The 27,943-nt window shown below is 39.6% G+C and overlaps 1 protein-coding gene across 4 annotated transcripts in view; it reads right to left on the minus strand.

Moving 5' to 3' along the window:
* FANCD2 (FA complementation group D2) overlaps positions 1-27,943 on the minus strand; it is a 61,998-nt gene that overhangs the window by 13,231 nt on the left and 20,824 nt on the right. For all 4 annotated transcript variants that reach the window (XM_047745016.1, XM_047745026.1, XM_047745007.1 and 1 more), the window contains 20 exons: positions 26,971-27,114; positions 24,907-25,041; positions 23,062-23,193; positions 21,792-21,902; positions 17,735-17,844; positions 16,617-16,677; positions 15,399-15,518; positions 14,454-14,527; positions 14,026-14,172; positions 13,196-13,296; positions 12,652-12,767; positions 11,141-11,249; positions 10,050-10,160; positions 9,670-9,779; positions 8,315-8,458; positions 7,021-7,137; positions 6,155-6,283; positions 5,673-5,791; positions 1,738-1,848; positions 258-388 (listed from right to left, as the gene is read on the minus strand). In XM_047745016.1, the coding sequence (XP_047600972.1) occupies positions 258-388; positions 1,738-1,848; positions 5,673-5,791; positions 6,155-6,283; positions 7,021-7,137; positions 8,315-8,458; positions 9,670-9,779; positions 10,050-10,160; positions 11,141-11,249; positions 12,652-12,767; positions 13,196-13,296; positions 14,026-14,172; positions 14,454-14,527; positions 15,399-15,518; positions 16,617-16,677; positions 17,735-17,844; positions 21,792-21,902; positions 23,062-23,193; positions 24,907-25,041; positions 26,971-27,114 (2,332 nt within the window). The remainder of the gene's footprint in view (positions 1-257; positions 389-1,737; positions 1,849-5,672; positions 5,792-6,154; positions 6,284-7,020; positions 7,138-8,314; positions 8,459-9,669; positions 9,780-10,049; positions 10,161-11,140; positions 11,250-12,651; positions 12,768-13,195; positions 13,297-14,025; positions 14,173-14,453; positions 14,528-15,398; positions 15,519-16,616; positions 16,678-17,734; positions 17,845-21,791; positions 21,903-23,061; positions 23,194-24,906; positions 25,042-26,970; positions 27,115-27,943) is intronic.

Here is a 27,943-nt window from a genome sequence, read left to right on the forward strand (position 1 = left end):
TTAACAGAAGCCAAACGGAAAATTAGCTAGACAACTGAACTAACCAAACTCAAACTAAGCAGTATCAGCAGAGATCAGTCATAGCTCCTTCTTGGGAAAATGTCCTTCTCGATATGGCAAAAGGGCACATCCACAGTTATGGGGGGTTTTACATATAAAATATACAAGGTCCTAGGAAGCCCTAAGTTTATAAGCTTGACTTAGTTATTAATCCTATTCATGAAGAAAAAGTAAAAAAGAGGATCTAGGCCCATCACCAATTTTTTCTTTGTTCTGAGCAGGAGCTGTAGATTTCTCCAAAATGACCATCAGAAGTTTGATGAGATAAATAGCACACTGGAAACTCGGAATGCTGTGAGAGAAATTCTGCAAGTAATTGAAGCTCTGTCTGTAAAGGAGACAAGAAAGAAGAGAAAAAAAAAAAGATATGACAAGTATTACAGATATGTCTAAATACATGAGTTGTCTAAGTTCACTTGAGTATTTATTGGTCTAACCAGAATTCTCCTCATTTTCAGGTGTTTCTGTGGCCACCTTCTATCAAGACCATGATAGCGCACTGTAGCCTTGTATGACGAAAGCCAGGGCAGAACAGAGCCCAGAGTCTGGAATGCTGGCCTAAAGGGGTCATGTACACCAAGATACCCAAAGAAGAGTTTACACCAGGCTTACATGAGCAACCCTGGACAAATTATTTGCTCTTAAAGCCTAAGGCAACACAATGAGAATAAAGTTTAAATTCTAGGTTTATGGGGACAAGTGAAAGGAAACTATAAGACAGAGAAAGCAGAGCTTTTAATAAGTGTACCATATAGGGGCACCTGGGTGGCTCAGTGGATTAAAGCCTCTGACTTCGGCTCAGGTCATGATTCCAGGGTCCTGGGATCGAGCTCCACATCGGGCTCTCTGCTCAGCAGGGAGCCTGCCTCCTCCTCTCTCTCTCTGCCTGCCTCTCTGCCTACTTGTGATCTCTATCTGTCAAATAAAATAAATAAAATCTTTAAAAAAAAAAAAAAAGTAAGTGTACCATATATAGTCAGCTTTCAATGCACTGAAATAATGGGAGATAGGGAGTCAAAATTAATCCAGAACTGTAGCTAAAATAAAACTAGAGTGTACTCCCCTGATTGACTGTGGGAAGAAGGTCAAATAAATTTAAAAGCACTTTATCTAAAATGAAGTAAGGTCTTGCCCTATAGGCCAGGATGATAAGCACTAACTGCAGACCCAGAGATAGTGTAGAGAAGGAGAAAGAAAGACGAAATTACTCTGCTTGAAGCTGGGGCAGGAGGCTGGAAGCCATGCCTCTTAGATTTCCTTCTCACCTCCCTCTTCCACTGCTTTGCCCTCAGCCTAGGCTCCTCTTCTTTTAAGACAGGGAGGAAATCAGTGGTAACTACTGCTACCTAATTACCTGATTCTATTCAGAGACAGTAGGTTTCCAGATAATCAGGAGTCAACTAGGGGTCACTAGTGTTTTTGACATCATTACCCGAAAAGGCCAACTTTACAGGAGGCAGAATGCCAAAGATTTAGTAAGATTTATTCAACAGTTTCTAATGTCTCAGGATTTACTGGAATACACAGATGAAAAAGCTCATATGATTGAGGAAAAGGAGCTGAAAACATCAATTTCCCTCCCTACTACTGAGAGACACCCAAGTCATTTCCAAGAAATCTTGCTAATCTTGTTTCAGTTTTTTGGGACAACACTCTGGAATATGTAGTCTGACCTACCTGAGCAATTCCTCCAAGGACTGGTCAGGCTCTCCTTGCTTCAATCGGTTTGTAAGGACCTCAAGAGCTGAGTACAGTAAATTATGATTTTCAGGCTGAAAAAATCCACTCCTAAGGGAAAGTCAAGGTAAAATGGTTGAGCTTAGTTTTAGAAAGATTGCTTAGACAGCATGTGAGGATCCCTGTCTCCAGGCTATAACATCAATAAGTCAATGGAGGCAAAAGGAGAACTACAGCACTGGAAGTACCCAGGTAACCAACTCAGTCACACACTGCAAGGTGAACGGCACCTCAAACAGTCTTTCCTTAAGAGCCTAACAGTCCTCCCTAGGTTTATTTTCAGGGAATAAAAACTCTCCTTCATTTGCTACATTTTAGAGAGATCTCCGCCTTCCTCCCCAGAAAAACCAAAATCATCAATTGTTAAATCAGTACTGATTCCTCAGAAGGTGCTCAATAAAAAACTTACTCCTTCTTCCCTAAGTCTTGGCGACTCTATCTTCAGATCTCTTTCCCACTGTCCCTTCCTTCCCAAGCTCAGGCAGTCTCTCTAACCCAGGCCCTTAGCATCATCACACATGTATGGATCACTGAGACACCTTTTGACTGGTCTTTCTGCATCCCCTTCCAATCTGTCTAGCACACTGCTGCCAAAAGGATTTTCCTAAAACACTGATTTCATTAAACCTTGCCTCTGATTATAAAACTCCAGAATTGCTTTTCTGTACAACATTCAAACTCTTTGAGCCCCTAGATTTTCTACTCCTGTAGAAACATCTCCACGTCACCAGTGGTAGTCCTTCTGCCTTTCAACAAATGTATTCTGAGGGTCTATGATAGGTCAGGATTTTGGGGGGTGGGGTGGGGGAAAAGCTTTATTTATTTTTTTAAAGATTTTATTTAGGGGCACCTGGGTGGCTCAGTGGGTTGGGGCCTCTGCCTTCGGCACAGGTCATGATCCTGGGGTCCTGGGATCAAGCCCCGAGTCGGGCTCTCTGCTCAGCGGGGAGCCTGCTTCCTTCTCTCTCTGCCTGCTTGTGATCTCTGTCTAATAAATAAATAAAATATTTTTTAAAAAAATAAAGATTTTATTTATTTATTTGACAGAGAGAGAGATCACAAGTAGGCAGAGAGGCAGGCAGAGAGAGATGGGGAAGCAGGCTCCCCGCTGAGCAGAGAGCCCGACTTGGGGCTTGATCCCAGGACCCTGAGATCATGACCCGAGTTGAAGGCAGAGGCCCCAACCCACTGAGCCACCCAGGCACCCCGGGGAACAGCTTTATTGAGATAGAATTGACATACAATGAACTGCACATATTGAAAAGTTGATCAGTTTGATCAGGTTACATATATAAACCCATGAAATCATCACTGCAAAGAAAATAGTGAACATACCTATTACCCTCAGGAATTTCCTTATATTCTTTTGAAATCCATCCTTCACTCCTCCTACTCAGTGAGAGGCAATCACTGATCTGTTTTTGTCGTCAGTAATAGATTATATGCTTTTTCCTAGGATTCTATATAAATGGAATCAAATGCTACATACTCTTATGGTCTTGCTTTCTATTCAGTATAATTCTTTTCTTCATCCATGTTGTTGTGTGTAGTATTCCACCATATGAAAATTTGTTTATGCATTTACTAGTTGATGGACATTTGTTTCTAGTTTGGGGCTATTACAAATAAAGCTGTTATTAACATTTGTGCACAAGACTTTGTATAGACATATGCTTTCATTTCTCTTGAGTAAATACCTAGGAGTAGAATGGCTGTGTTGTATGTTAGGTGTATGTCTCACTTTTTAAGGAACTGCTAAACTGTTTCAAAAGTAGGTGTACCATTTTACATTTCCATCAGCAGCACGTGACAGTTCCAGGTGTTCCATGTTCTCACCAATATGGTAAGGTAAGTCTTCATAATTTAGCCATGTTGTAATTTTAACTTGGAAGTCCTTAATAACTAACACTACTGAACATCTTTGCATGCCATCCATATATCTCCTTGATGAGGCATCTGATCAAATCTTTTGTCAGGCACTGTTTTTAAGTCCTGGGGATAGAATAATGATTGGTTTCAGCTCCCATGGAGCTTGTGGTCCAGCAAGGAAGATAGATGAATAAATAATTACAATAAAATATGGTAAAGGCTTATTGTAAGAGGACACCAGAGTATTAGGAGAAAACTGGGAATTAGAGAGGTAGGAAGGAGGCTTGTTACCTGCCTTCGGGGTCAGAGAAGATGCCTCTGAGGAACCAAAGTTTAAAGCCAGATCTCAGAGATGAGTTAGAAAAGACTGGTGATCAAGGAGGGTGGGGATCCAGGTAGAAGAATGAGTATGTGCAAAATCTTCCAGATGAAAGCAATACAGGATACTGAAATTAATTCAGTATAGCTGGAGGGCAGAACATAAGACAAGTGAAAGAGCAGGAGCCAGATAATAAAAGGTGTTAGAAGCTAGGGGAAAGAGTCTGAACACAAGAAAAACCCAAGGACAACAAGGACCAAAGTTGGGATAGGATTTGCATTGGGAAGACCACTGACTACATGTGAAGAAAGGACTGAGGGACAGCAACTGAAGGCAGAGAACCAATTGTGAAACTAATCTCGTCCAGGTGAGAGATGATGGGAGTCTCAAAGTAGTGCAGTAGGAGAGCAAGAGATGGCTATTTAGATGTTATTTAAAAAATAAAATTAAGGGGCGCCCGGGTGGCTCAGTTGGTTAAGCGGCTGCCTTCGGCTCGGGTCATGATTCCAGGGTCCTGGGATCGAGCCCCGCATTGGGCTCCCTGCTCAGCGGAGAGCCTGCTTCTCTCTCTCTCCCTCTCCCTGCCGCTCTGCTTACTTGTGCTCTCTCTCTAGCTCTCTGTCAAAATAAATAAATTAAAAAAAAAATTAAAAGGAAGCTTTAAAAAAAATAAAATTAAATTAAATTAACAGGATTTAGTGATCCGATAGGGAGAGAGAAAAGGTAGTGGGTAGAGAAAGGGACAAAGAACAACTACCGGTTTCTGGCTCAGACATTGGTGGTACCATTTATGTAGCCTGGCAAAGCTGAAGGAGCTGTGGTAAGGATGATATCACATTTTGGATATGATGTGTCTGAGGTGTCAATGACACATCTACGAAGTGTTGAGTAGGCAGCTGGATATAAATGCCTTTAACCAGAAGATAAATTTCAGCACAAATTAAACCTTGGGTGAAACTGCCCAGAAAGCCTGTACAGAAAAGAAGAGCCAGGGCCTACCCTTGAGGAACAAAAGCATTTAAGGGACACAACTCCCTCATTTCTACTTTCACCCATGCCATGCCTTCCCAACCATTCCTTTACTGCCCAAAAGGTCATCTATACTTCAGGACCCCATGAAATTCCATTGCTTCCACAAAGTATTTCTAAATACCCTAATTCAAAATGTATTCATCTCTTTAACATATAATCTGGAATTTGTCTACAAGTTGTTAATGACATTTTTTTAAAAGATTTTATTTTTAAGTAATCTCTATATCCAGTGTGGGGCTCCAACTCACAACCCTGAGATCAATAGTCTCATGGTCCACTGACTAAGCCAGGCAGGTGCCCCAGTAACAATTTCTTAAGTAACACTTTCTCCAGTGTTATTATGGAAAGAAAGGCTGCCACAGCAAACCTGGCTACGAATCAGATGGCCCAGTCTGTTACAGGTTAACCATTATCAAGTCACCTAATTTTCAAGTGAGTTAATAACCATGGCCATATAAGACACAGAGGGTACAAGATCAAATGAAATGATGCAGGAACACCCCAAAAAAACACCCCAAAAAGAACAAGCACATGTTTACATAAGACATTGTGAGCTTTTTCTTTCTTTTCTCTACCTCAGTGCCTTGGGGCCTATCAGATAAAAGCAAGTGCATACTTGATTATTTCTACCTACCACATCTTCCAAAATACTCACCAAGCAAAAAGCCCATGAAAAATCTGCAGTAGCCTCTGATAGCACGAAGACATTACGTGGTACTCCTGAACTTTCATTCTTGGGCCGTCAACTACACCTTGGTTCTCAGCAGTTAAGCACTGAAAACGAAAAATGTTTTTAGGACCATTGTTTTGGCAATTGCCTAATTTTTCCTTCAATATTTCTCAGCCAAAAATGAAATCTCTTATTCACTTAGTAATTTCTAAATTTTTCCCTTTTTTTTTTAATATTTATTTACCCATTTGAGAGAGAGCACATGTACGCATATGAGTTGGGGGAAGGCAGAGGGAGAGAATCTTCAAGCATATTCCCTACCAAGTGCAGAAGTCTATGCAGGCCAATCCCAGGACCCATGAGATTATGACCTGAGCTGAAACCAAGAGTCAGACACTCAACCAACTGAGCCACCTAGGCATCCCAGTAATTTCTAAATTTCTATAATATTAAGATAGGCTGCTGACCTGAAAATAGTTGTGAATGTTCTCTAGATGGTTACACATTGGAGCCAGCAGTTGAACAATATTATGAGCAACTTCTTGAGCAGATCTTTGATGGAGATGTGAGAATCCGATATTCCGGTTTCCTTTACTCTATAATAAATTCAGAATTACTGGGGAAGAAAGTGCTGGATAGCTTAGAGTTTGTTAAGGAGATTTGTCAGACCTGGGTCACAAGGCAGAAGTGGACAGAAGAAATTGGCTGCTTGCCTAAAACTCTATTCTGAGAGAGGGATCTTGCTCATCTTCAAATTACCAAGAGGTTGCCTTTTATAGAGTATAAAGTATTTGATTGAGAAGTACAGACCCATAATTACTAATTAAATAAAGCTCACACAAAAATAGAAATCATTTAGGCTGATAAAAACATCGAGCAAGTAGTGAATACAAAAAAAAATCAAATAACTAGATATATTAATGTTTAAATGTTTACACTAAAACTTTCGTGTTCTGTTGTCAGCATCATCCCACTGCTTCAACAGATGCTACATGCACATTTGTACATTTATACACATATGAGATTCTGGCCTTCTCTAGATAGCCAACTACTACTATACTGAGGCTTGGGTACAGGCTCAGTTTGGGAGGGTTTTAAATGCAAAACCCCAGTAAAGAACAGGATTCAGAAATGCTCAGGAAACTTGGAAATATATATCCTGTTTGAGATGGTTTTGATTTCTATTTCAGAGTTTCTTTCTAAAGCAAGGTGAATGGGCTCTGGAAATGATTGTGATCCAACATGATGCCAGAGAAAGTGACAAACTTGTTCATTAGACCTCCTTGTTTCCAAATTCATTAAGGCCAGGACTTGTGCTTCTGCCTATACTAACCTTGAGGAAGGGGATTCTCCTGGCAACAGAAGGTGTCAGCATATTCTCCAGTTTTTGGGAGAGATCTTCCAGCAAGAAAAGCAGCTCAGGGGGCTGAAGTTGCACAATTTCTGTAGCCTGTTACAAGGAGGAAAGAAAGGATAATTCCAAGCATATCCTCACCATCTTTTTGAAGGAGCACATTTCAGGTTTACTCTTCCCAATGGGTGAAGAATCTAACCATTCCCCAAAAAGGGGGAAATTTCCCCACCTCATATAAATGGCTGTTGTGCTCTGTCAACAAATCAAAAAGTCAAGCACTCCCAAAGTACAACAAATTTTATTAAAATAGGAATCCAAGTGAGTATAGTTTTAGAAAACATTCTTTTTTTAAGATTTTTTACTTATTTATTTGACAGAGAGAGAGAGAGAGAGAGAGCACAAGTAGGCAGAGAGGCAGGCAGAGACGGGGGTGGGGGGAAGCAGGCTCCCCACTGAGCAGAGAGCCCAATGCGGGGCTTGATCACAGGACCCTGAAATCATGACCTGAGCCAAAGGCAGAAGCTTAACTCACTGAGCCACCCAGGCACCCCAAATACACTTTTTTTAAAGAAAAGATTTTATTTGTCAGAGAGACAGAGAGAGAGAGAGAGCGCACACAAGCAGGAGGAGGGGCAGAGGGAGAAGCAGGCCTCCTGCTAAGCAAGGAGTCCGAAGCTGGACTCAATCACAGGACCCTGGGACCATGACCTGAGCCGAAGGCACCTGCTTAACTGACTGAGCCACCCAGGTATCCCAAGTATGTGACTCTTGATCTCAAGGTCACGAGTTCAAGCCCTATGCTGGGCCTACAGTTTACTTTAAAAATAAATAAATGAATAAAAAAAAATGTTGTTTACCTTAAAACAAAAGATGATGAGGATGATTATTCATCATTACTGTAATATATATGAAAGCTCTGGAAGCCAGAGTCCACCTTCTCTCAATGCTTTGATGCTCCTTTTACAATAAGAATAGAGCTGAGAATTTTTTTTTAAAAGATTTACTTATTTATTTGAGAACAAGAGCAAGAGTGCACATGCATGAGAGAGCAAGTGAGTGTGCAAGCATGAGTAGGAGGGGAGCGAGAGGGAAAGCAAATCTCAAGCAGACTCTGTGCTGAGCCAGACTCAGGGCTGGAATTTATGACCCTGAGATTGCAACCCAAGCTGAAACCAAGAGTCAGATGCTTAACTAATTGCACCACCCAGGCATCCTGGGCTGAGAAATTTTCTGAAACAAGATTAAATTCTAGGATCTCAGCTCTGTGACTTACTGCAGTGTGCATTTCAGTATCTAAGATGAACTTGGTCACAAGCCCACAATGCAGAATAGAGAAGACCTCAATGTCCAGTTCTCGGAAAAAAGCATGGTAACTTTGTAGTGACACTGATGTCTTTTCTTCTTTCCCTTTGAACTCCTGGGAAGAAAGCAGCAGCAACCAACAGTATAAACAAAGATTCTATAATAACCTGATTTTTCAGAAGGACCTCAAAGTACAATTATGCATTCATTTTATGAAGATATTACCTTTTTAGCAAATTACCACCTTCCTTTCACCAAAGTCTCTAAATATTCCTGAGATAAAAGCACCTAATTTAAAATTGAGATATGGGTCACATATCAAAACCCTTGGCTGATTTCCTTTTAAGTATGAACTACTAGACAAATCAAGGTGTTATGGCATGGTAGAGAAAACAATGAGTTGTGGCACCAGACCAGTCTGGCTTCAAACCTTGCTCAACCTTATTAATTGTGTGACTGTGGGCAAGTCACTTACCATTTCTGAGTATTAGTTTCCTTACCTATTAAACATAGATATTACTACCAATCTTGGGTTTTAGGAGGTTACAGGAACTATACAAATACACAATAGTAGCCAAAACCCAGAAATAATTGGGATCCACGTGGTTTAGGCAATTTCACAAACATATAACTTACTCTGTGATTGGTCAACTTACAGGAAAAAGGTACTACTGTTTATTGATTATCAAAAACTGTCCTAAGCACTTCATGTTATCTCAATTGATTGAGAAGTTGATAATCTGGGATTAGAGGGGGAAAGAGGCTAAAAAGCAGTATATCTAAAACTAGGTCTTAAAACAAAATTTGATAAATGCTACGAGAAAGAATTCAAAGTACTGCTGGGGTATAAAAAAGGAGTGACACATTTAAGAAAATGACTAGCAAAATCAGTGTGTTTTAGTAATAAGGACTAAGAGTCTAACCCTAACTCTGCTACTGGGAGAATCACCCCAAAGCTGAGGAGAGTTCGTCTGCCTCTCTTTTCTCTAATTTCTCTCTGTAAAATGCACAGTATGATGCTGGTCCCTGTTAATCTTTTTTTTTTTTTTTTTAAAGATATAAAAAAAAATTTTTTTTCTTTTTTTTATTTGACAGAGAGAGAAGAGCAAGAGAGGGAACACAAGCAGGGGGAGTGGGAAAGAGAAGCAGGCTCCCCACTGAGCAGGGAGCTCGACGAGGGGCTCGATCCCAGGACCCTGGGATCACAACCTGAGTGGAAGGCAGATGCTTAAAGACTGAGCCATCTAGGGGCCATCTAGGTGCCCCTCCCCTGTTAATCTTACTGTATTGTCACACGACCTTCATGGAAACCCATCATTTCAGTACCTTTTCCAGCTGGCTTCTATTAGATGGTGTAGGGTCACATTCTGAACTGTCCTCTTTTGAAAGTGTGTCAGGAGAGGATGTTTTGCTGCCATCTGCTTTCCGTTTTCCTCCTTTTGTTTCAAAAACAGAAAAGTGACTCCAGTAATCAATTATCATGTTTGTTAACTATCACTGCCTTTAGGAAACAACCTGCTGAAGAGTACTTAGGGTAGAGGAGGTAATTTTATAACGCTGCATTATAGTTCATTTTATAACCGTGCCAAAGAAAGAGTTCAATGACATTATCTCTCCAGTTACTGAAGCCTTGGTGCATATGACCTCTTACGTTAATTCAGTAACCTGACCCTCCTATGGAGACTCAGAAGAAGAAGAGAACATACCTATCTTTCCTTGTTTTCTGATTTTTGCTGAAATAGTAGCAGCAGTAGGAGGTGTTACATCTAAAGTTTCCAAGTCAAAGTTTGCAAGGGGAGGAACATAGTCTGGGGTAACTGGAAAAGAGAGGAGACAGAAGCTCAATCTATACCAACCACATTATCACTGTTAGAATATCACCTGATTGGTTAAAAATTAATTTTCAGAACTACCAAGTACGGTTGAATGCCTGCAAGATACATTCAAGTTACCTGACATTAATTGTTTTGGCATAGCAAAATGATCAGAGATCACTTACAAGAATATCATATTAAATGATTATGACGAAATAAGATAAAATCATTCTAAATAATGATATAAAAAATATCCAAGCAAGTAAGGACTAAAAATAAACTAATCCTTATTATAAATCTAAAGATATTAATATTTGTTCACACAGAAGTTTATTTTACACACAATTACATAGATGAGGGCCTGGGGGGTGAGTTCCTGTTTTCCCCAGAAAATCTATCTAGCACTTTAAAACAACAAGTTTATTTAATAGTCAGAGGTATTAAGAGACCTGTCAGCTTTACTCCTGGTTCATAACTATGTTCAGGAAAGAAAAGGGCACTGAAAGTTTGACTTCTAAAGATGAAAAGTTACTTTACAAAAGCCCAACCAATGCTTTCCATTTTTTATTTTCTTAAGCAGCAAGATTTCTTGAAGGTAACAATGGGACGAAAATGGATGTATTCTTCCTTGTTATTGTTTTTTTTTTTTTTTTTAAAGATTTTACTCATTTATTTGACAGAGAGAGATCACAAGCAGGCAGAGAGGCAGGCAGAGAGACAGGAGGAAGCAGGCTCCCTGCTGAGCAGAGAGCCCGATGCGGGACTCGATCCCAGGACTCTGAGATCATGACCTGAGCCGAAGGCAGCGGCTTAACCCACTGAGCCACCCAGGCGCCCCTCTTCCTTGTTATTGTTGTCGAGCAAATATTTTCTTGTCCTAGATGAGTAGGGGATGGCTATCAGTGAGCTTGGCTTAAAAGTAAAGTTCTCTATCTCCTCACTGCCTTCCTAGCAAAGGTACTATAATAGGACACTTTCCTTACCTGCTAAGTACTTTTCCAGGATTCTCTGAAGCTCCACAATATGTTTTAACCGGGTGAGCACCTTCCCCTTCATCTCAGGTGGTGTTTGCTGGCAGAAAGCATTTACAACCTGGAAAAGTACAAATTATATTCTCATACTTTGAATGGTTCCAATTTTGACCTTGTTTACATTATTTATCCAGAGCTTAAAAAAAGCCATTCAGTGGCCAAATCTGTGAGTTTAGTCTGTAATTTAAAGGTGCTCTCAGCAAGGTGCTATAGAGGAAAAAAAACCCTGGGCCAATACAGGAGATCTGACTTTTAATCCTAGTTTAATCCTAGTTCTACTGATTTCTAGTTAAATAACAAGTAGAATAGCACAGTGACTAGAGAGCACACACTTTGATTAAACAAATCCTATTCCGCTACTTACTGGCTGTGTGACCCTGGCCAAGTCATTATTAGCCTTTCTGAGTTTTTACTTCTTCAACTACAAAATGAGACAGCTATAAAACAAGAACGCAGCTGTTATATAGATTAAATATTATAAATAAAGAAATAAGCCCAGCATTTGGCACAATGTGTAAGTGCTTGATTATTTTTTTTTAAATTTTATTTATTTGAGAGAGAGGGAGAAAGAGCAGGAGAGCACGAGCAGGGTGAAGCAAAGAGAGGAGCAAGCTCCCCGATGAGCAGGGAGCCCGATATGGGGCTTGATCCCAGGGCTCCGGGATCACAATCCGAGCAGAAGGCAGACGCTCAACCGACTGGGCCACCCAGGTGCCCCTATTCTTTTTTTTTTTTTTTTTATTAAGATTTTATTTATTTATTTGACAGACAGAGATCACAAGTAGGCAGAGAGGCAGGCAGAGAGGAAGAGAAGCAGGTTCCCTGCTGAGCAGAGAGCCCGACGCAGGGCTCGATCCCAGGACCCTGGGATCATGGCCTGAGCCGAAGGCAGAGGCTTTAACCCACTGAGCCACCCAGGCAACCCCCAGATGTCCCTATTCTTAACTGACTTGGTACTCTATGTATCTGCAACTGCATAGGTGTAAAACAAGGATAATACCTGTCCTATCTACATTAGAATATAATTGTGAAGATAAGAAGAGATCATTTAAGTGAACAGTCTCAGAATATGCATGATAAAGGAAGTGAGACATAAATGTAAGATGGTACTGTCATTTTCATCATATTTCATTATTGTGCATTTCATTGAGCACAATATATTCCAAAGGAAGGGGAAAACCATCATTGACTTGATCTCACCAAATCAAAACATTAAGTGGATACCTATGCAAGGACAAAACAGTATTTTCACAGTGGAGAAGGTAGTTTATTCTAGGCAAAAGGAAGGATACAACAAAAAGGCTTAGAGTAGTAAAGCATGAACAACATTAAGTGAATTCTAAGTGTTTTGATTTGTTTACATCAAAGGGTACATAAAACTGGGGAGAAATGGGACATGACAGCTGGAGAAGCTTAGTGGAGACTTTTTAGAGAGTCCCATGTGTCCTAATAACTCTGCTTACCTCTCGGAACCAGTTAAGAGTAAGAAATATGAGTGAACACATGAACGAATGCTCTTTAACAGACATGGATTCCAACCTGTCTCCAGGATCCAAGTCAGTAAGGTATATAGGACAATCTGAAAGAGAAGAACAAACATTTCTAAGTCCCCTTATTTCAGGTCAACAGAACCTGGGTGCTACCCTTAGAGTCACCTATCTCTCGTAACTTACTTTCCCTTTAACTTGTATTTGAAGGTCAAGCTTTGATTAGTCTCAAAATTACCACCATATCATATAGCAATAATTACATATAATTAAGAAGTCTTTGCAACACTAGAGGTGAGGACCAGAAAGCAACTAGAAACTACGATGATGACTGATTTGTCAACATGACAGAAATCTCTGTATGTATTATTTTGTCTTTAGAATTCTATTATTACTCCTATTCTACTCTGTGAAATTAGAAAATTTCTTCCAACACACATGGGGTACTGGTTTGTTCCTTCCCTAAGATTATCAAAGAAAGGTTACAAAGAAGAAAGGATCTGATAACTTCATCCTATACCTAATAAACCATCAATCTCCTCCAAGTTTCCATTATGTTGTTTCTCCACACAAAGTCTCAGTAACCGGAAATAGGGAGCCAGGCACAATGGAGACACCAATCTAGGAAGAAAAAATCCATTTCTAAACAGTACTTTATAGGCATATTAGTCCATGTTTATAAGGAACCCAACCTTATAATTAAAGAGTTTTGCCCAAAACCAGTGTTTACTTTTAAGAATACAAGACAAGGAACTTAATGGATGCTCGGCAAATAAACAATGAACTAACCTGGAGGAAGGCAGAGGTGAGTAGAATGAATATCCATGAGTTAGGAGAAGCAGAGGTAAGATGGAAGGAAGGAGGGAGAGTGGCAGAGGCAGACAAGTATCCTCATGCGAGGGAGAAAGGAACAGAAATGAAAACAGCCTCACAGAGCACTTGTCGGCTGTCCTTAAGCAATGTAAACCCCAACCACAGGGTCCAAGAAAAAACAAGGAATCTGACCCATTCTAGCTAACCCCTCCAAATACCATGTGTCTTAGGAGAAAATCACCCCTCCTTTTAAAAAGATATTATTTATTTACTTCAGAGAGAAAGAATGAGCTGGGGAAGGGACAAAGGGAGAAGGAGAAGCAGGCACCCCATCAAGTAGTAAGCCCAATGCAGGACTTAATCCCAGGACCCTGGGATCATGACCTGAGTCAAGGCAGATGGTTAACTGAATGACCCACCCAGGCGCCCCCAGAAACCTTATCCATCCAAGCTCTCAACAGACTGCAAGAAGTGTGGAATACCCCATGAACACTCAAAACAGCAAAAGAAGTTTTAGAAAAGAGGAAGTACACTGACTTTTGGTCTGATTCTTTTGAAGTCATTCTATCCCCATCTTTTGCAAAGTCTTGAGAGAACAACAGTGGCAGGAGGTTGATAACAATCCCATCATGACTACTGTATTCTTCTAGTCCATAGAGAGCTTTCACAGGAAATGGATAGTCGCTGTGGAGAGAACCCAGAATTTGATGTCCCAAGGGTATACACATCTACTTGGGAAACTGCTAGAACAAACCAATCTTCCTTCTTATGAGAAGAAATGAGAAAGAGAAAGAATAAGTTGAAGCTTTTAGGAATTCTGGAACTGGGGTGTTAGGGTGTTGGGAGGAAAGAAACTGCGGGACTGGGCCATATTTAGCCAAGGTCATGAGCATTCTGATGTCTATACCAACTACTCACATAATTTCTTCACCAATAAAATCAAGTTAGTGGTATCCAGTACTTACCCTACTGGAAAAACACAGAAATCCACCACAAAGGCATCTTGGAAATCATTGAAGATGGTCTGCCCAACCCATTCCTTCAGGAAGCAAGCAAACAAACAAGGCTGCATAGGTAAGGGTGTACTGGCTGTAGTGTCCTAAACAAACTATTATGCCCTTTCTAAGTCTTAGTTTCCTCATTTTTTTTTTTCTTAAGATTTTACTTATATACTTAAGAGAGACCATGAACAGGGAGAGGAGCAAAGGGAGATGGAGAAGCAGACTCCCCCCGAGCAGGATCATGACCTGAGGTGAAGGCAACCACTTAACTAAGACACCCAGGTGCCCCCGTTTCCTCATTTCTATGTTGTTGTTGTTGTTTTTTTTTTTTTCAAGATTTTATTTATTTATTTGTGTGAGAGAGCATGAATACACATGTACACAAGTTGGGGGAGGGCAGCAGGCAGAGGGAGAAGTAGACTCCACGATGAGCAAAGAGACTGATGTGGGACTTGATCCCAGAACCCTGGGACCATGACCTGAGCCAAAGAGAGACGCTTAACAGACCGAGTCACCAAGGCACTGCCCCCCCCCCCCCGCCAGTTTCCTCATTTCTAAGAAGAGAATAACAATATTATGAATATTATGTGCCCCATTATTATGAAGTAGAAAACACATAATACATGAAAAATGCTTAACACAGTGCCTGGCACAGAATACACAGTGGTTCTCAACATCATCAGCAATAGTATCATCATCCTCATCATTACTATTATTGTTATTATGTGAAGGAGGCCCCAGAGGTTAGGTCTGGGGTAGGGCAAGTCAGAACAGCCTTCCCAACTAGAAGACGGGAGAGCTCACGGAGTGATATATTTTCGTACTGCAACAGACAGAAGGGCTTGAAGAATATGGAATAAAAAGCAGTTCTCATGCTTTGCTGCTTTAAGAAAAGATACTGGACCTTACCAGGGCTTTTGGAGCCAGCTTTCCTCCTTGGATCAGATTAGCAAATTCATCATAATAAAGTGCAGAAGCCTGGGGAGACTGATCACTGCAGGAATGAACCAACTGCAGCAAGGAGGTCACCTGGAACACCCGAAGAGAAAGAGTGGTTCAGCCACTGGGCTGCCAATGTGTCCTAAACACCACTCACTCCATTCATTAGTAAATTTTTCCTTCCAATTTCACTGGCAAAGCTCTTATTATCACTCACCTGTTTTCTTGAGTTTCCTGACAAGCCCATCTTTAATATCTCTTCTCTAAGCCATCAGACACACACAACTGGATTTTTTTTTTTTTTAACAAACATGCCCTTTCTTTTTTTTTTTTTTTAAAGATTTTTTATTTATTTATTTGACAGAAAGAGATCACAAGTAGATGGAGAGGCAGGCAGAGAGAGAGAGAGAGAGAGGGAAGCAGGATCTCTGCCGAGCAGAGAACCCGATGCGGGACTTGATCCCAGGACCCTGAGATCATGACCTGAGCCGAAGGCAGCGGCTTAACCCACTGAGCCACCCAGGCGCCCAACATGCCCTTTCTTTACACAAATACTTGTATTTTATTTTATTTTGAGAGAAGGAGAGAGAGAGAAGGAGCGCACATGAGTAGGGTGAGTAGCAGAGGGAAAAGGAGAGAGATAAAGAGAGTCTTAAACAGGCCCCATACCAAGCGCAGAGCCCAATGCGGGGCTTGATCTCACAACACTGAGATATTGACCTGAGCCAAAATCAAGAGTCAGATGCTTAAATCAACTGAGCCAACCAGGGACCCTGTATTAATTTTTCTAAAGCAAAGCTTTGATTTTGTTGTAGCTATGCTAAGAAACCCTTGAAGACTACCATGATGTAAAAAATTAAATTGAAATGTCTTGATTCACATTCAAGGCCCTCCCTTTTCTACCTCTGGACTAGCTTTATCTCCAACTCTCCAATTATATGCTAACTTGTGCCTATTCTCCAGTCAACCTCCTATTCGACAAACATGGCTCACTTTTCTTGCTCTCTAGGAATTCACAATTTAATTAAGGAGATTAGACAAATACAGAAATAAATGTAACTCAGACCAGCCAGGAAAACATACATTGGAAAAAAAAAAACCAAAACACTTTTTCTGGTAAACCGACAGTAACCAGAAGCAATTCCTCAGTTATTCATAAACATATCCAACTACATTACAAGAACTTACCTGTGTGCACTGTTCGTTGCTCAAGTCTGTTCTCCCTTGGGTCAAATTTGAAGATCTACTTCTAAAAACAAGGAATTTTAGCTTCATTTTTATATTTTGTAAGAACTAGCAATAAGCGTATGAATCCTGCCATCCCTGGGATGTGGGTAGAGATAAAAGTACATAAAGGCACAGAGGACTATTTCAAAATGTGGATTAGAGCAAACAATGGCTATCTTTGATTTTTTTTGAAGGGCACACTAAATTAGTAATAATCGTAAGAGCAAGCACTGGGCATTGTTCTAAGCATTTAATGCCCGCAAGTGGTATAGCTCCAAAGAATGAACTCTTAACCAGTGGATTATGTAGCCTGCATGAATTATTAATGCTGATTCTAAGAATGTCTCCCGCAGTTCCAGGAATTCCTAAAAAATTATCTCTTAAGGAGCATAAACTGAACACCAGTGTCATTTTGCAATGGCAACATCTTAACAAGACCCAACTCTGATGCTTCTGTCATTGGGTGGCTTATTTTTATCAAACATGATGTCCCAGACAATACCACAGCAATGGAGAAATCTGTAATGTCTAGTGCCTGGGAGACGCGCAAAAGTAGAAAATACATCCAGGATGTTCAGGGTTCCTCTCTTGTGGAAACATTTCTATTACTTTATTTATTAGCAATCCATAGTTTTTAACCATCAGACTGTAATGATTACGATCACATTCTGTAAAAATTATACGTGGTATATACAGTCAAGATTAGAAGGGAAAATGGAGGGGTGCCTGGGTGGCTCAGTGGGTTAAAGCCTCTGCCTTCAGCTCAGGTCACGATCCCAGGGTCCTGGGATGGAGCCCCATATCGGGCTCTCTACTCAGCGGGGAGCTTGCTTCCTCCTCTCTCTCTGCCTGCCTCTCTGCCTACTTGTGATCTCTTTCTCTGTCAAATAAATAAACAAAAATAAAAAAAAAAAAAAAAGGGAAAATGGAAAAGTCGTAACAAACATTTGTTTACTTCTCTTATTATGGGCTTAATGTTTACCATTATAACACAGTCTACACAATGTAACACTTCATTTGTAAGGTGGCAACTTGATTAATTGATCTTGAGCCACAGAAGTCAGAATTTCCATACATACCTGTCAGCTGCCATGATGCCAGCCATGGTGACAGCACCAATAATACCAATGAGTTTGTATTTGAATATGGTGCTAGAGAGCTGCTTTCGTATCACCAGGTGCATGTCATCCTGCAAGGAAGACATGGTAGAAAAAGCTGAAGATGCTGGAATAGTCAACAAAAGAGCCTGTAGATACTGGAGCCAAAACACATACAATACCAAGGGATCTATCATTTATTATGTGGCTTTTGGCAAGTCATTTCATCTCTGAGTCTCAATTTTTTCATCTATAAAATGGGGAAGGCTTTTGTAAGGATGAGAGACAAATTAAAAGATGTCCTATTGTGATACTTGCTTGATAAGGATATGTGAATTATTGTAATGTTGTTGGATACTCAACAAAATCATGAAACAGAAAAAAATACCTAGGTAAATTAACCAAAGAGGCAAAAGACTTGTACATTAAAACTATAAAGCAATGCTGAAAAATATTAAAGAAGACCTAAATAAATGGAAAGATATCCCATGTTTGTGAATTGGAAGGCTTAATATTGTTAAGATGATGATAATACTCAAAGTGACAGGCACATTCTTTGTAATTCTTACTAAAATCACAACAGAATTTTTTATAGATGGAGGAAAAACTCATGCTAAAATTCATATGGAATTTCAAGGGACCCCAAATAGCCAAAACAACCTTGCAAAAGAATAAATATGTTCTTTCAAATTTTAATATTTAAATTATTATACTCTTTCAATTTAAAAATTACTATAAAAGCTACAGTAATTAAAATAGTGTGCCACCTGCATAGGAAGCATATACACACCAAGTCCATAAATAAACCCTCACATACATGGTCAAGTGATCATGGATGCTAAGATAATTCAAAGCGGAAAGTACAGTCTTTTCAATAAAAGTGCTGAAAAAATTGGATACCCACACATACATGAAATGAAACAGAACCCTTACCTTTAGCAGTATACAAAAATTAACTCAAGTGAATCAACAACCTAAATTTAAGAGCTAAAACTATAAGACTCTTAAAAGAAAACAAAGGGAAAAATCTTCGTGACTTTGAATTGGAGAAAGGTTTTACCTAAGTATGACACCTAAAGAGCAGGTAAAAACAAAACAAAACAAAAACAGATAAACTGGGGCTTCATCAAAACTCCAGGAGTAAAAAGACAATGCATAGAATGGGAGAAAATATTTGCCCATCATGTGTCTGATAAGGGACAATACCCAGGAAGTATAAAGGATCCCTATACATCAACAACAACAAAAAAGCAACTGATTAAAAAAAAAAAAAAAAGAACAAAGGACATGAATAGACATTTTCCCAGATAAGATATTCAAATGACTAATGAGCAAATAGTAAGATGTTCAACATCATTAGTCTTTAGGGAAATGCAAATCAAAACCACAGTGAGACAACACTTCACACCCAGTAGGATGGTTATAGCTAAGAAATGGAAAATAAGTGTTGGTGAGGTTGTAAAACTGTGGAGCCCTCAATTGTTTGTGGACCCATAAAATGGTGCAGCTGCTGAGAAAATGGTTTGATGGTTCCTCAAAATATTAAACACAGAATCAACATATAACTTAGCAATTCCACTCCTAGACATAGACCTCAAAGAATTGAAAATAGGGACTCAAACAGATCCTTGCATACCAGTGGTCACAGCAGCACAATTCACAATAGCCAAAAGGTGAAAAAAGGTCACTGTCCATCAATAAATGAATGTACAAATTAAATGTGGTATATACATGCAATGGAATGCTAGTTAGGTTTTTTATAAAAAGGAATGAAGTTTGATATATCTTACACCATGGATGAACCCTGAACAGATAATGCTAAGTGACATAAACCAAACAGAATAGGATAAATATAGTATAACTATTTTTTTTAAGTTTTTTTTTTAAAGATTTTATTTATTTATTTGACAGACAGAGATCACAAGTAGGCAGAGAGGCAGACAGAGAGAGAGAGGGTGAAGCAGACTCCCTGCTGAGCAGAGAGTCCGATGCAGGGCTCAATCCCAGGACCCCGAGATCATGATCTGAGCCAAAGGCAGAGGCTTAACCCACTGAACCACCCAGCCACCCTTTGTATGACTATTTTTGAAATTTAAATTCTATTATTATTATTATTTTTTTTTTTTAGAGAGGGAGACAGAGAATTTTAAGCAGGTTCCATGCCCACCAGGGAGCCCAATGCAGTGCTCAATCTTATAACCCTGAGATCGTGACCTGAGCCGAAATCAAAGGGAGGATGCTTAATTGACTGAGCCACCCAGGTGTCCCTCATATGACTATTTAAATGAGGTACCCAGAACAGGCAAATTCAGAGACAGGAAATAGATTGGAGGTAACCAGTGGCTGGAGGAAGGGAAATAGGGAGTTATTGCTAAGTGGGTAGAGTTTCTGTTTGGGATGACAAAAAGTTCTGGATATAAATAATGGTAAGAGTTGCACAACATTCTTAATGAACTTAATGCCACATAAAAATGGTTAATGGAGGGACGCCTGAGTGGCTCAGTTGGTTAAGCGGCTGCCTTTGGCTCAGGTCATGATCCCAGTGTCCTGGGATCGAGTCCCACATCTGGCTCCTTGCTCAGCAGGGAGCCTGCTTCTCCCTCTGCCTTTGCCTGCCACTCTGTCTGCCTGTGCTCACTCTCTCTGACAAATAAATAAATAAAATCTTTAAAAAAAAAATGGTTAACGTAGTAAAATTTGTTATGCATATTTTACAATAATTAAAAAATAAAATAATGATGTAGCTCTATATTACTGATGCGAAGCCATCTCCAAAATATACTGCTAAATGAAAGATAGATGCAGAACAAAAGGAGAAGGAGTGGAATATAGGTAAATACAAATTTGCTAAATGCTCAGAACATCTCAGAAAGCTATAAGGTAGAAAGCAGAAAGGTATAAACAAATTTGTAAATGCTCAGGACATCTCAGGAGGATAGAAATGTCTCATGACAAACTCAGAAAGTGATTGCCTTTAGAGAACCAGATGCCTGGAAGACTGAGAAGGGTAAGACTCATTTTTCACCATGTCTTATACCTTTTGAATTTTGTGCTGTATATTACCTAGCCCCCCTCCTTTTTTTTTTTTTAATTAACAAAAGGTGTTGGTTGTTCAAAGTTACAGTCCAGTATGGATTACTGCCACAGGGTGGCACTAAAGATACAAAAGAGCAACAACTTCTGATTGCAACGCAATCTCTTGTTTTAGTCCCTTTGCCTGACTTTCTCAGCAAATGGTGACCACCAATGAAAGCAAGCCCAGATAAGTTCACATTAGATGTAGAGGTTCCCTAGAAAACAAGGCAACGTTCTGTGTCCCCACAGCACTCAGTATAGAACCTGAATAGCTTCTCTTCTCTTTTTTTTTTTTTTTAAGATTTTATTTATTTATTTGATACAGAGACAGTGAGAGAGGGAACACAAGGAGGGGGAGTGGGAGAGGAGATGCAGGCTTCCGGCTGAGCAGGGAGCCTGATGTGGGGCTTGATCCCAGGATCCTGGGATCATGACCTGAGCTGAAGGCAGACGCTTAACCGTCTGAGCCACCAAGGGGCCCCCTGAAGAGCTTTTCTTACTCAGTTCCCTATTCAGCTGATTACAGACACATTTCTACCCTAATAGACTAAGCTATTTGAGGGTAGAAGGTCTAATATACCTACCATCTCAATGTTTGGTACACAACAGACACTTAATGTCTGAACATAATTATTCTAGCCCGTGTACTAATAGAAATCAAGTACACAGCCATGGTCTGAGCTGTAATTATGTTCAGTGAATTTTTTTTTTTTTAAAGATTTTTTTTATTTATTCATTTGACAGACAGAGATCACAAGTAGGCAGAGAGACTGGCAGAGAGAAAGGAGGAAGCAGGCTCCCCGCTGAGCAGAGAGCCAGACGCGGGGCTCGATCCCAAGACCCCGAGATCATGACCTGAGCCGAAGGCAGAGGCTTAACCCTCTGAGCCACCCAGGTGCCCCTCAGTGAATTTCAATTAAAGAAGTTTAAAGTTTTAAAGGTTTCTCAACACACTGCCTGTTACCTGGATGTGACTGCTGGCTTCATGCTGTTTGCTAAATGCCAGTGTGCTGAGAATATAGAAGAGTTTTCGTATCTGCTGAGGGGACATATTATCCAGATAATCTAAAATGCCCTATGGAAAAAAAAAATGCCAACAATAAGGTTAGCCACTGATATCTTCCTCCATCAAATAAAAAAATTAAAATCCTTGTAAGAGGCATAAGAAGCATCCGGATAGCCACAAAAGCTCATGTTCTCTCAAGCTGTGCCCAGAACACAAAGGGTTAGTCATCCTAACATAACTCCTCGTTCTCCCTATTCTTCTTCATCCTTCCCTTCTTAGTGAAAACAGTGCTCTGCCAAAAGTTACATCTCTGACCTTACTGCTTATCATAACGTCCCTTCTGGTTTCCATGCCATGAATTACTTATTCTTTTTCTACAGATGTGGAAGCAGTCACAAGGGAAAAACTTACTTTTTAACACTGGGCAAAACCTCAGCTTTCTCATCCCTGATATGGGGATAACATGACCTACAACTACCTTTCAAAGCCCAGACCTGATTCTGTCAACCCCCTGTGAAAAGTCTGCGATAGCTCTCTACGGTCTATAAAATCAAGCTGAAACTCTTGAGCATGGTATTTGAGACCCTTCATAATGTGACATTGTCCTATGTCTTCCTAGGCTCACCTCCCACCACTTCTCACCATATGTCCCATTTGCCAACCATGCTAGTCTACTTCCTTCAGGTATACCATGGACCTGGATGCCAATTTGCTTCTGTTTAAACTGTCCTCTGCCTAGATGCACTTCCTGTATTTTCTCTTATTGAACCATGCTCAAACTTCAAGAATTGCTCAAATCTACTCTTTGAAGAAGTAGTAGTACTTGAAGAAGTACCCAGTTTCCTAGGCCAAATTATTCTTACGCTGGTGCATCTATAGCACTTAATCTTTCTAGGGATTTCTCATGTTGTAGCTACAGTGACTTGTTTATGTGTTTTACTATCACCAAAGGCAAGAACTAAGTCTTATATACAGAGCACCCAGAATAGAGCCTGCATATAGGTACAAAGAAGTATTTGCTGAATGCATTCATACAAACATAAATGAGTTATCTTTTTTCCTATTATTTGCCCATTACCCCACCTCCTTCCCACCCCCTCCCACCAATTGTAGTGCTCAATATCTAGAACACAAATTAAATTGCTGCTAATTAACAGATGCCAGATATCTCTCAAATACATGCAAGAAAGAAAAAGGACTCAAAATATGTCACCGGAGGGACACATACCTTCACAAACACAGCATTCAGCCTCATAGCAGAAAGGTTTAGAACTACCAACTCCAGGAGGACATCCAATGCAGTATCAACTTCAGCTTCATTCCCGCTGCAGATATGAGTCACTAGGGCACCAACTACTTCCTACACGGTAAAGCGTCAACAGGATAGTGTGAATGAAAATATGACATGGCCATCTTGAAAGGGTTAATGCTTGAGACCATTCTAATCTCAACCTACCCTATCCTATTGTCTAATTCTATTATGTACTTTTCATTAATGTTGTTTTCAGGAGGTTGAGGATTATGTCCATCTAATTACACAACCATCTACTCCTGACTTATTTCCTAATATTTATCAGGGAGCACTATGTAAGCCCTCCTGCTTTTGCTCCCTGGCATAGTCTCTTTTTTCATATGGGTAAAATACTACCCTTTAAGCTATGGTTGTACTTAATCTGTTAAAATTTACTAAAAAGATGAACACAGGGAGCCTGGCTGGCTCAGTTGCAGCATGTGACTCTTGATCTCTCAGTTGTGGGTTTGAGCCCCATGTTGGGTACAGAGATACTTAAAAATAAAATCCTTTTTTTTTTTTTTTCAAAGATTGTATTTATTTATTTGACAGAGAAAGACACAGTGAGAGAGGGAACACAGGCAGGGGAGCAGAAGAGGGAGAAGAAGCAGGCTTCCTGCTGAGCAGGGAGCCTGATATGGGGCTTGATGCCAGGACCCTGGGATCATGACCTGAGCCAAAGGTAGATGCTTAACGACTGAGCCAGCCAGGTGCCCCTTAAAAATAAAATCTTAAAAAAAAAAAAAAAAAAAAAAGATGGAACTCAAGAAGCTCAAGGTTTTAAAGGTTTTTACAGGTTAGACTTGCATGTTTCAAGCAAACATGAGCCATGATAGTATCTCTAGGACATTAAGATGGTTCCAGAAAAATATCTTGTATGCCATTCTCCCTTTCCTTTATACTGCTGCTCCATACTGAATCATATTGTTTTCTCAACTGCAGCAGCTAGCTCATGCCCTGCTTTAAATTTTTAAAATTTTGTCTTTATTTTTACAAGTTCCATTAAAATGTTTTGACATTGTTAATAGTATGTTTAGCATGTACAAAAAAATACAAAGTAAGACACTCTGTTGATTTCATAATCACTTTCCACAAGTAGAGCCTCCCCTCTCTGGATATGCGCTATTAAATTTTATGTCTCATGTTCATGAGAATAGGGTTACGCCCTCAGGCATTTCCCCTTCATTTGTTTTTCTCCACAATTTTTTCTAGAGAACAACTCCAGGATCAACTGGCAGCTGATCATGTGCAGCTAAATTTTAAAATTGCTCTTTCTGTATACTATGAAAGCTGCCCGATAACCCCAGCCCTTTTAATCATGGTTTATTTAAAACAGACTGGATGTGGGGGCACCTGGGTGGCTCAGTGGGTTAAGCCTCTGCCTTCAGCTCAGGTCATGATCTCAGGGTCCTAGGATCGAGCCCTTCATTGGGCTCTCTGCTCAGCAGGGAGCCTGCTTCCCCCTCTCTCTGCTGGCTTCTGCCTACTTGTGATCTCTCTGTCAAATAAATAAATAAAGTCTTAAAAAAAAAATAGACTGGATATGGACCTTCATTTTCAAGTCAGATAATTTTAGACCTCAAAATGCAAAGATAGAAGAACAGTGTCCCTTATTTTATTAAGACTAGGACTAGAATGAAGTTTTCCCAACTCCCAGTTTCAGAGTTCTTTTTCCTTCAATGTCTTCCAACCAACAAGAAATAAACATCATATTACATGCAAGTCACTTGGAATTGTATTTCTTCCTGTTCCCTCCTTTCCAAAATAAATATTTCGACATACCTGCTGACAGTAAGTGTCAAAAAACTTAAATGCATATTTGTATAGGAGACTGCCAAACAAAATGATACTCTGGTCGAGGGAGTGCAACAAACACTGCGCCAATGACAGAATAGATGGGCAAATATCCTTAAGGACCTTAAGGGGGTAAAGAGGAGACAAAAAAAAAAAAGCTGTGGGAGAAATTTAGTTATTACAGAACCAAGACTTGCTGACCCTTATAGGATATCAGAGTTCTCCTCACCAATTCTCAATTTAACTTAAGGTAACATAATCTTTGTTTTACTCAAAATTATCTTTCATCATTCTGAGTTTTTGCTTAGGATCAATGGGATTCAATGTATGGATAAGAAGTGACCTGGAAGCTGAAGAAGTTAAATTATAAGCCTAATAGCATTGTTCCTATCTGCCCAATTTGGGACTAGAATCCAGATCTTCTTTTTTTCTTTTCTTTTTTTTTTTTTTTTTTTGAGAGAGAGAGAGGGATAGAGCACAAGTCGTCGAGGAGTATAGGGAGAGGGAGAAGCAGATCCCCTGCTGAGCAGGGAGCCTGAGGCAGGGCTCAATCCCAGAACTCCAGGATCACAACCCGAGCCAAAGGCAGACGCTTAACCAACTGAGCCACCCAGGCGCCCCTTAAATCCAGATCTTCTGAATCCCAATATCCTCACTCAATCATACTACCTCCCTGGGGATATACTGGGTCTGCTCTACCTTGGTTATGATTTGAAATCAATCTATAAGGTTCAATACCAATTAAATTGATTTCTTCTGAGATCAAAAAGAGAACTGATCATGTCTTAGCAACTGGGCAGAAGATGGACATTAATGGACCCAAAGTAAATAACCAGTTTAAGTCCAGTTTCTTTATTGATACCATCACAATAGATAAAAAAAATCTTAAATTAAGCCCTGAATTGGGTATAATGCTTTGCTGAGGAAAAGGCAATAAAAAATTATATATGGGGCACCTGGGTGGCACAGTCGGTTAGGTATCCAACTCTTGGTTTTGGCTCTGGTCATGATCTCAGGGTCGTGAGACTGAGCCCTACATTGGGCCCCACATTTAGCACAGTCTGCTTGGGCATCTCCCTCTTCCTCTGCCCCCACTCCCTAAGATAAATAAATAAATCTTTAAAATAATTATATATGATTTCTGCCTTCTGGAAAATTATAACCCAAAACACATATTATTGCCAGAAATAAGCACAGAAAGGACTGTAAGATAAAATAATAGAAACATTAAATCCATTTCTAAATATAAAATCTTAAGAGCCAATAGTATATTCTCATTAGCACCTAAGTCAAGCCCCAAACTACTGGTTATCTAGCTTTTTAAGAAGGTATATACTATTAATATCCTGAAAAATTCACCAGAAAATACTGCTCTTAAATTTATAAAATTCTAATCAAATGGTTTATATTTCAACAGAAAAAAATCACCCAAGAGTCACATGGCCAAATAGGGATGGTTCAAAAGATTACATAATTATATCTCTATTAGCATTCTTCTGGTCCTGTTTTGCTCAGGGTTTTTAAAAACTGCTTAGAACAGGATATAGAAGCAAGTTTGTCAAAGCTACGGACGGACCACAAAGGGCTAGGTAATTAAAATGATTAATGCAAAGTTAAGATTTGAAAGTCTCAATGAGCTTGAACAATGGGCTGAAACTAACATGAAGAAACTTTCATATGGGAGCTACAAAGCCTTCCATTTTAAGTTAAAAATCAAGTTATACAAGAATGTAAAATTAGAAGACCTGAACTAAAACATTTCCTATAAAAAAAAAATTGGGGGCTTGAGTTTAATCAGTTCAACATAAATCAATTTTGTCACCTTTTTTCTAAAAAGATGAGACACCAGTCTTGGGTTGGTTTTATTAACAGTATAACATCTCGATCAAGGTAAGTAAGAATCGTATTATGTTTTGAAAACATACTGAGCTGTCAAAAAGTCAACATCCAGCAAAGGCAAGGTATTGTCAAGATTTCCACACTGAATAAGAAAGGTTAAAAATGACTTCTCTATAACTTTCAGACTAATGTTGCTAATTCTCTGTCACTTACCAAGTCATGAATATAGAATGTACTCTGCAGCAGCTGTTCTTGAAAGCAGCCTGATCGAATCTTATTTCTTAGCACCCTCTCAATGTACTTCTTTGTCTGAGTGTTGGTGCTATAGATGATGAGAAGCATTGCCAAGTCAAAAGTCTATTGTCAACAAAAATGACAGCAGAGAAATAATTTAATAAATCAGTACATTTATTGTTGTGAAATAGCAGCTCACAACTTTTTCCCATGAAAACACAGAAGGGGTGATACTTACTTGCTCAACACACTCCCATGGGAGTATCTACATTTTTTTTTTTGTCACAAAACCCACAAATTTTTTCAGAGAAATAAAGTGCTATAACTATTAACCACTATTATCTTTATGAAAACAATGGAATATAAGCTGAAGTAATATTATTACAGGAAAAACTCTGAAGATCTATATATTTATTAAAGAAAAATCACTTGCTAACCTCAGGATTTATTTCATTATTAGGAAAACTACTTTCTGAAAAATTGGAAAGACTGTAAATGCCTGTCAATATGAAAAAAATAAAATTCTGACAGTCATTTTTAGAATATTATACAGCCATTAAAATGAATGAGCTAGGGGTGCCTGGGTGGCTCAGTGGGTTAAGCCTCTGCCTTAGGCTCGGGTCATGATCTCAGGGTCCTGAGATAGAGCCCCGCATTAGGCTCTCTGCTCAGGAGGGAGCCTGCTTCCCCCTTCTCTCTCCCTTCTCTCTCTCTGCCTGCCTCTCTGCCTACTTGTGATCTCTCTGTCAAATAAATAAATAAAATCTTTAAAATGAATGAGCTAGACTACATTTTTTGACAGACACTCACAACATTGTGAAGTTTAAAAAAAAAAAGCAACCTACAAGACAATAATAATAGTAAGATTTATTTTTGTAAACACAATATACATAAATATGTTTAAATGTAAGAGTTAGAATGCCTGCACTCACATACACATACAGCTTGTATA

The sequence above is a fragment of the Lutra lutra genome, chromosome 1, assembly GCF_902655055.1.
Source record: "Lutra lutra chromosome 1, mLutLut1.2, whole genome shotgun sequence".
NCBI lineage: Eukaryota > Metazoa > Chordata > Mammalia > Carnivora > Mustelidae > Lutra > Lutra lutra.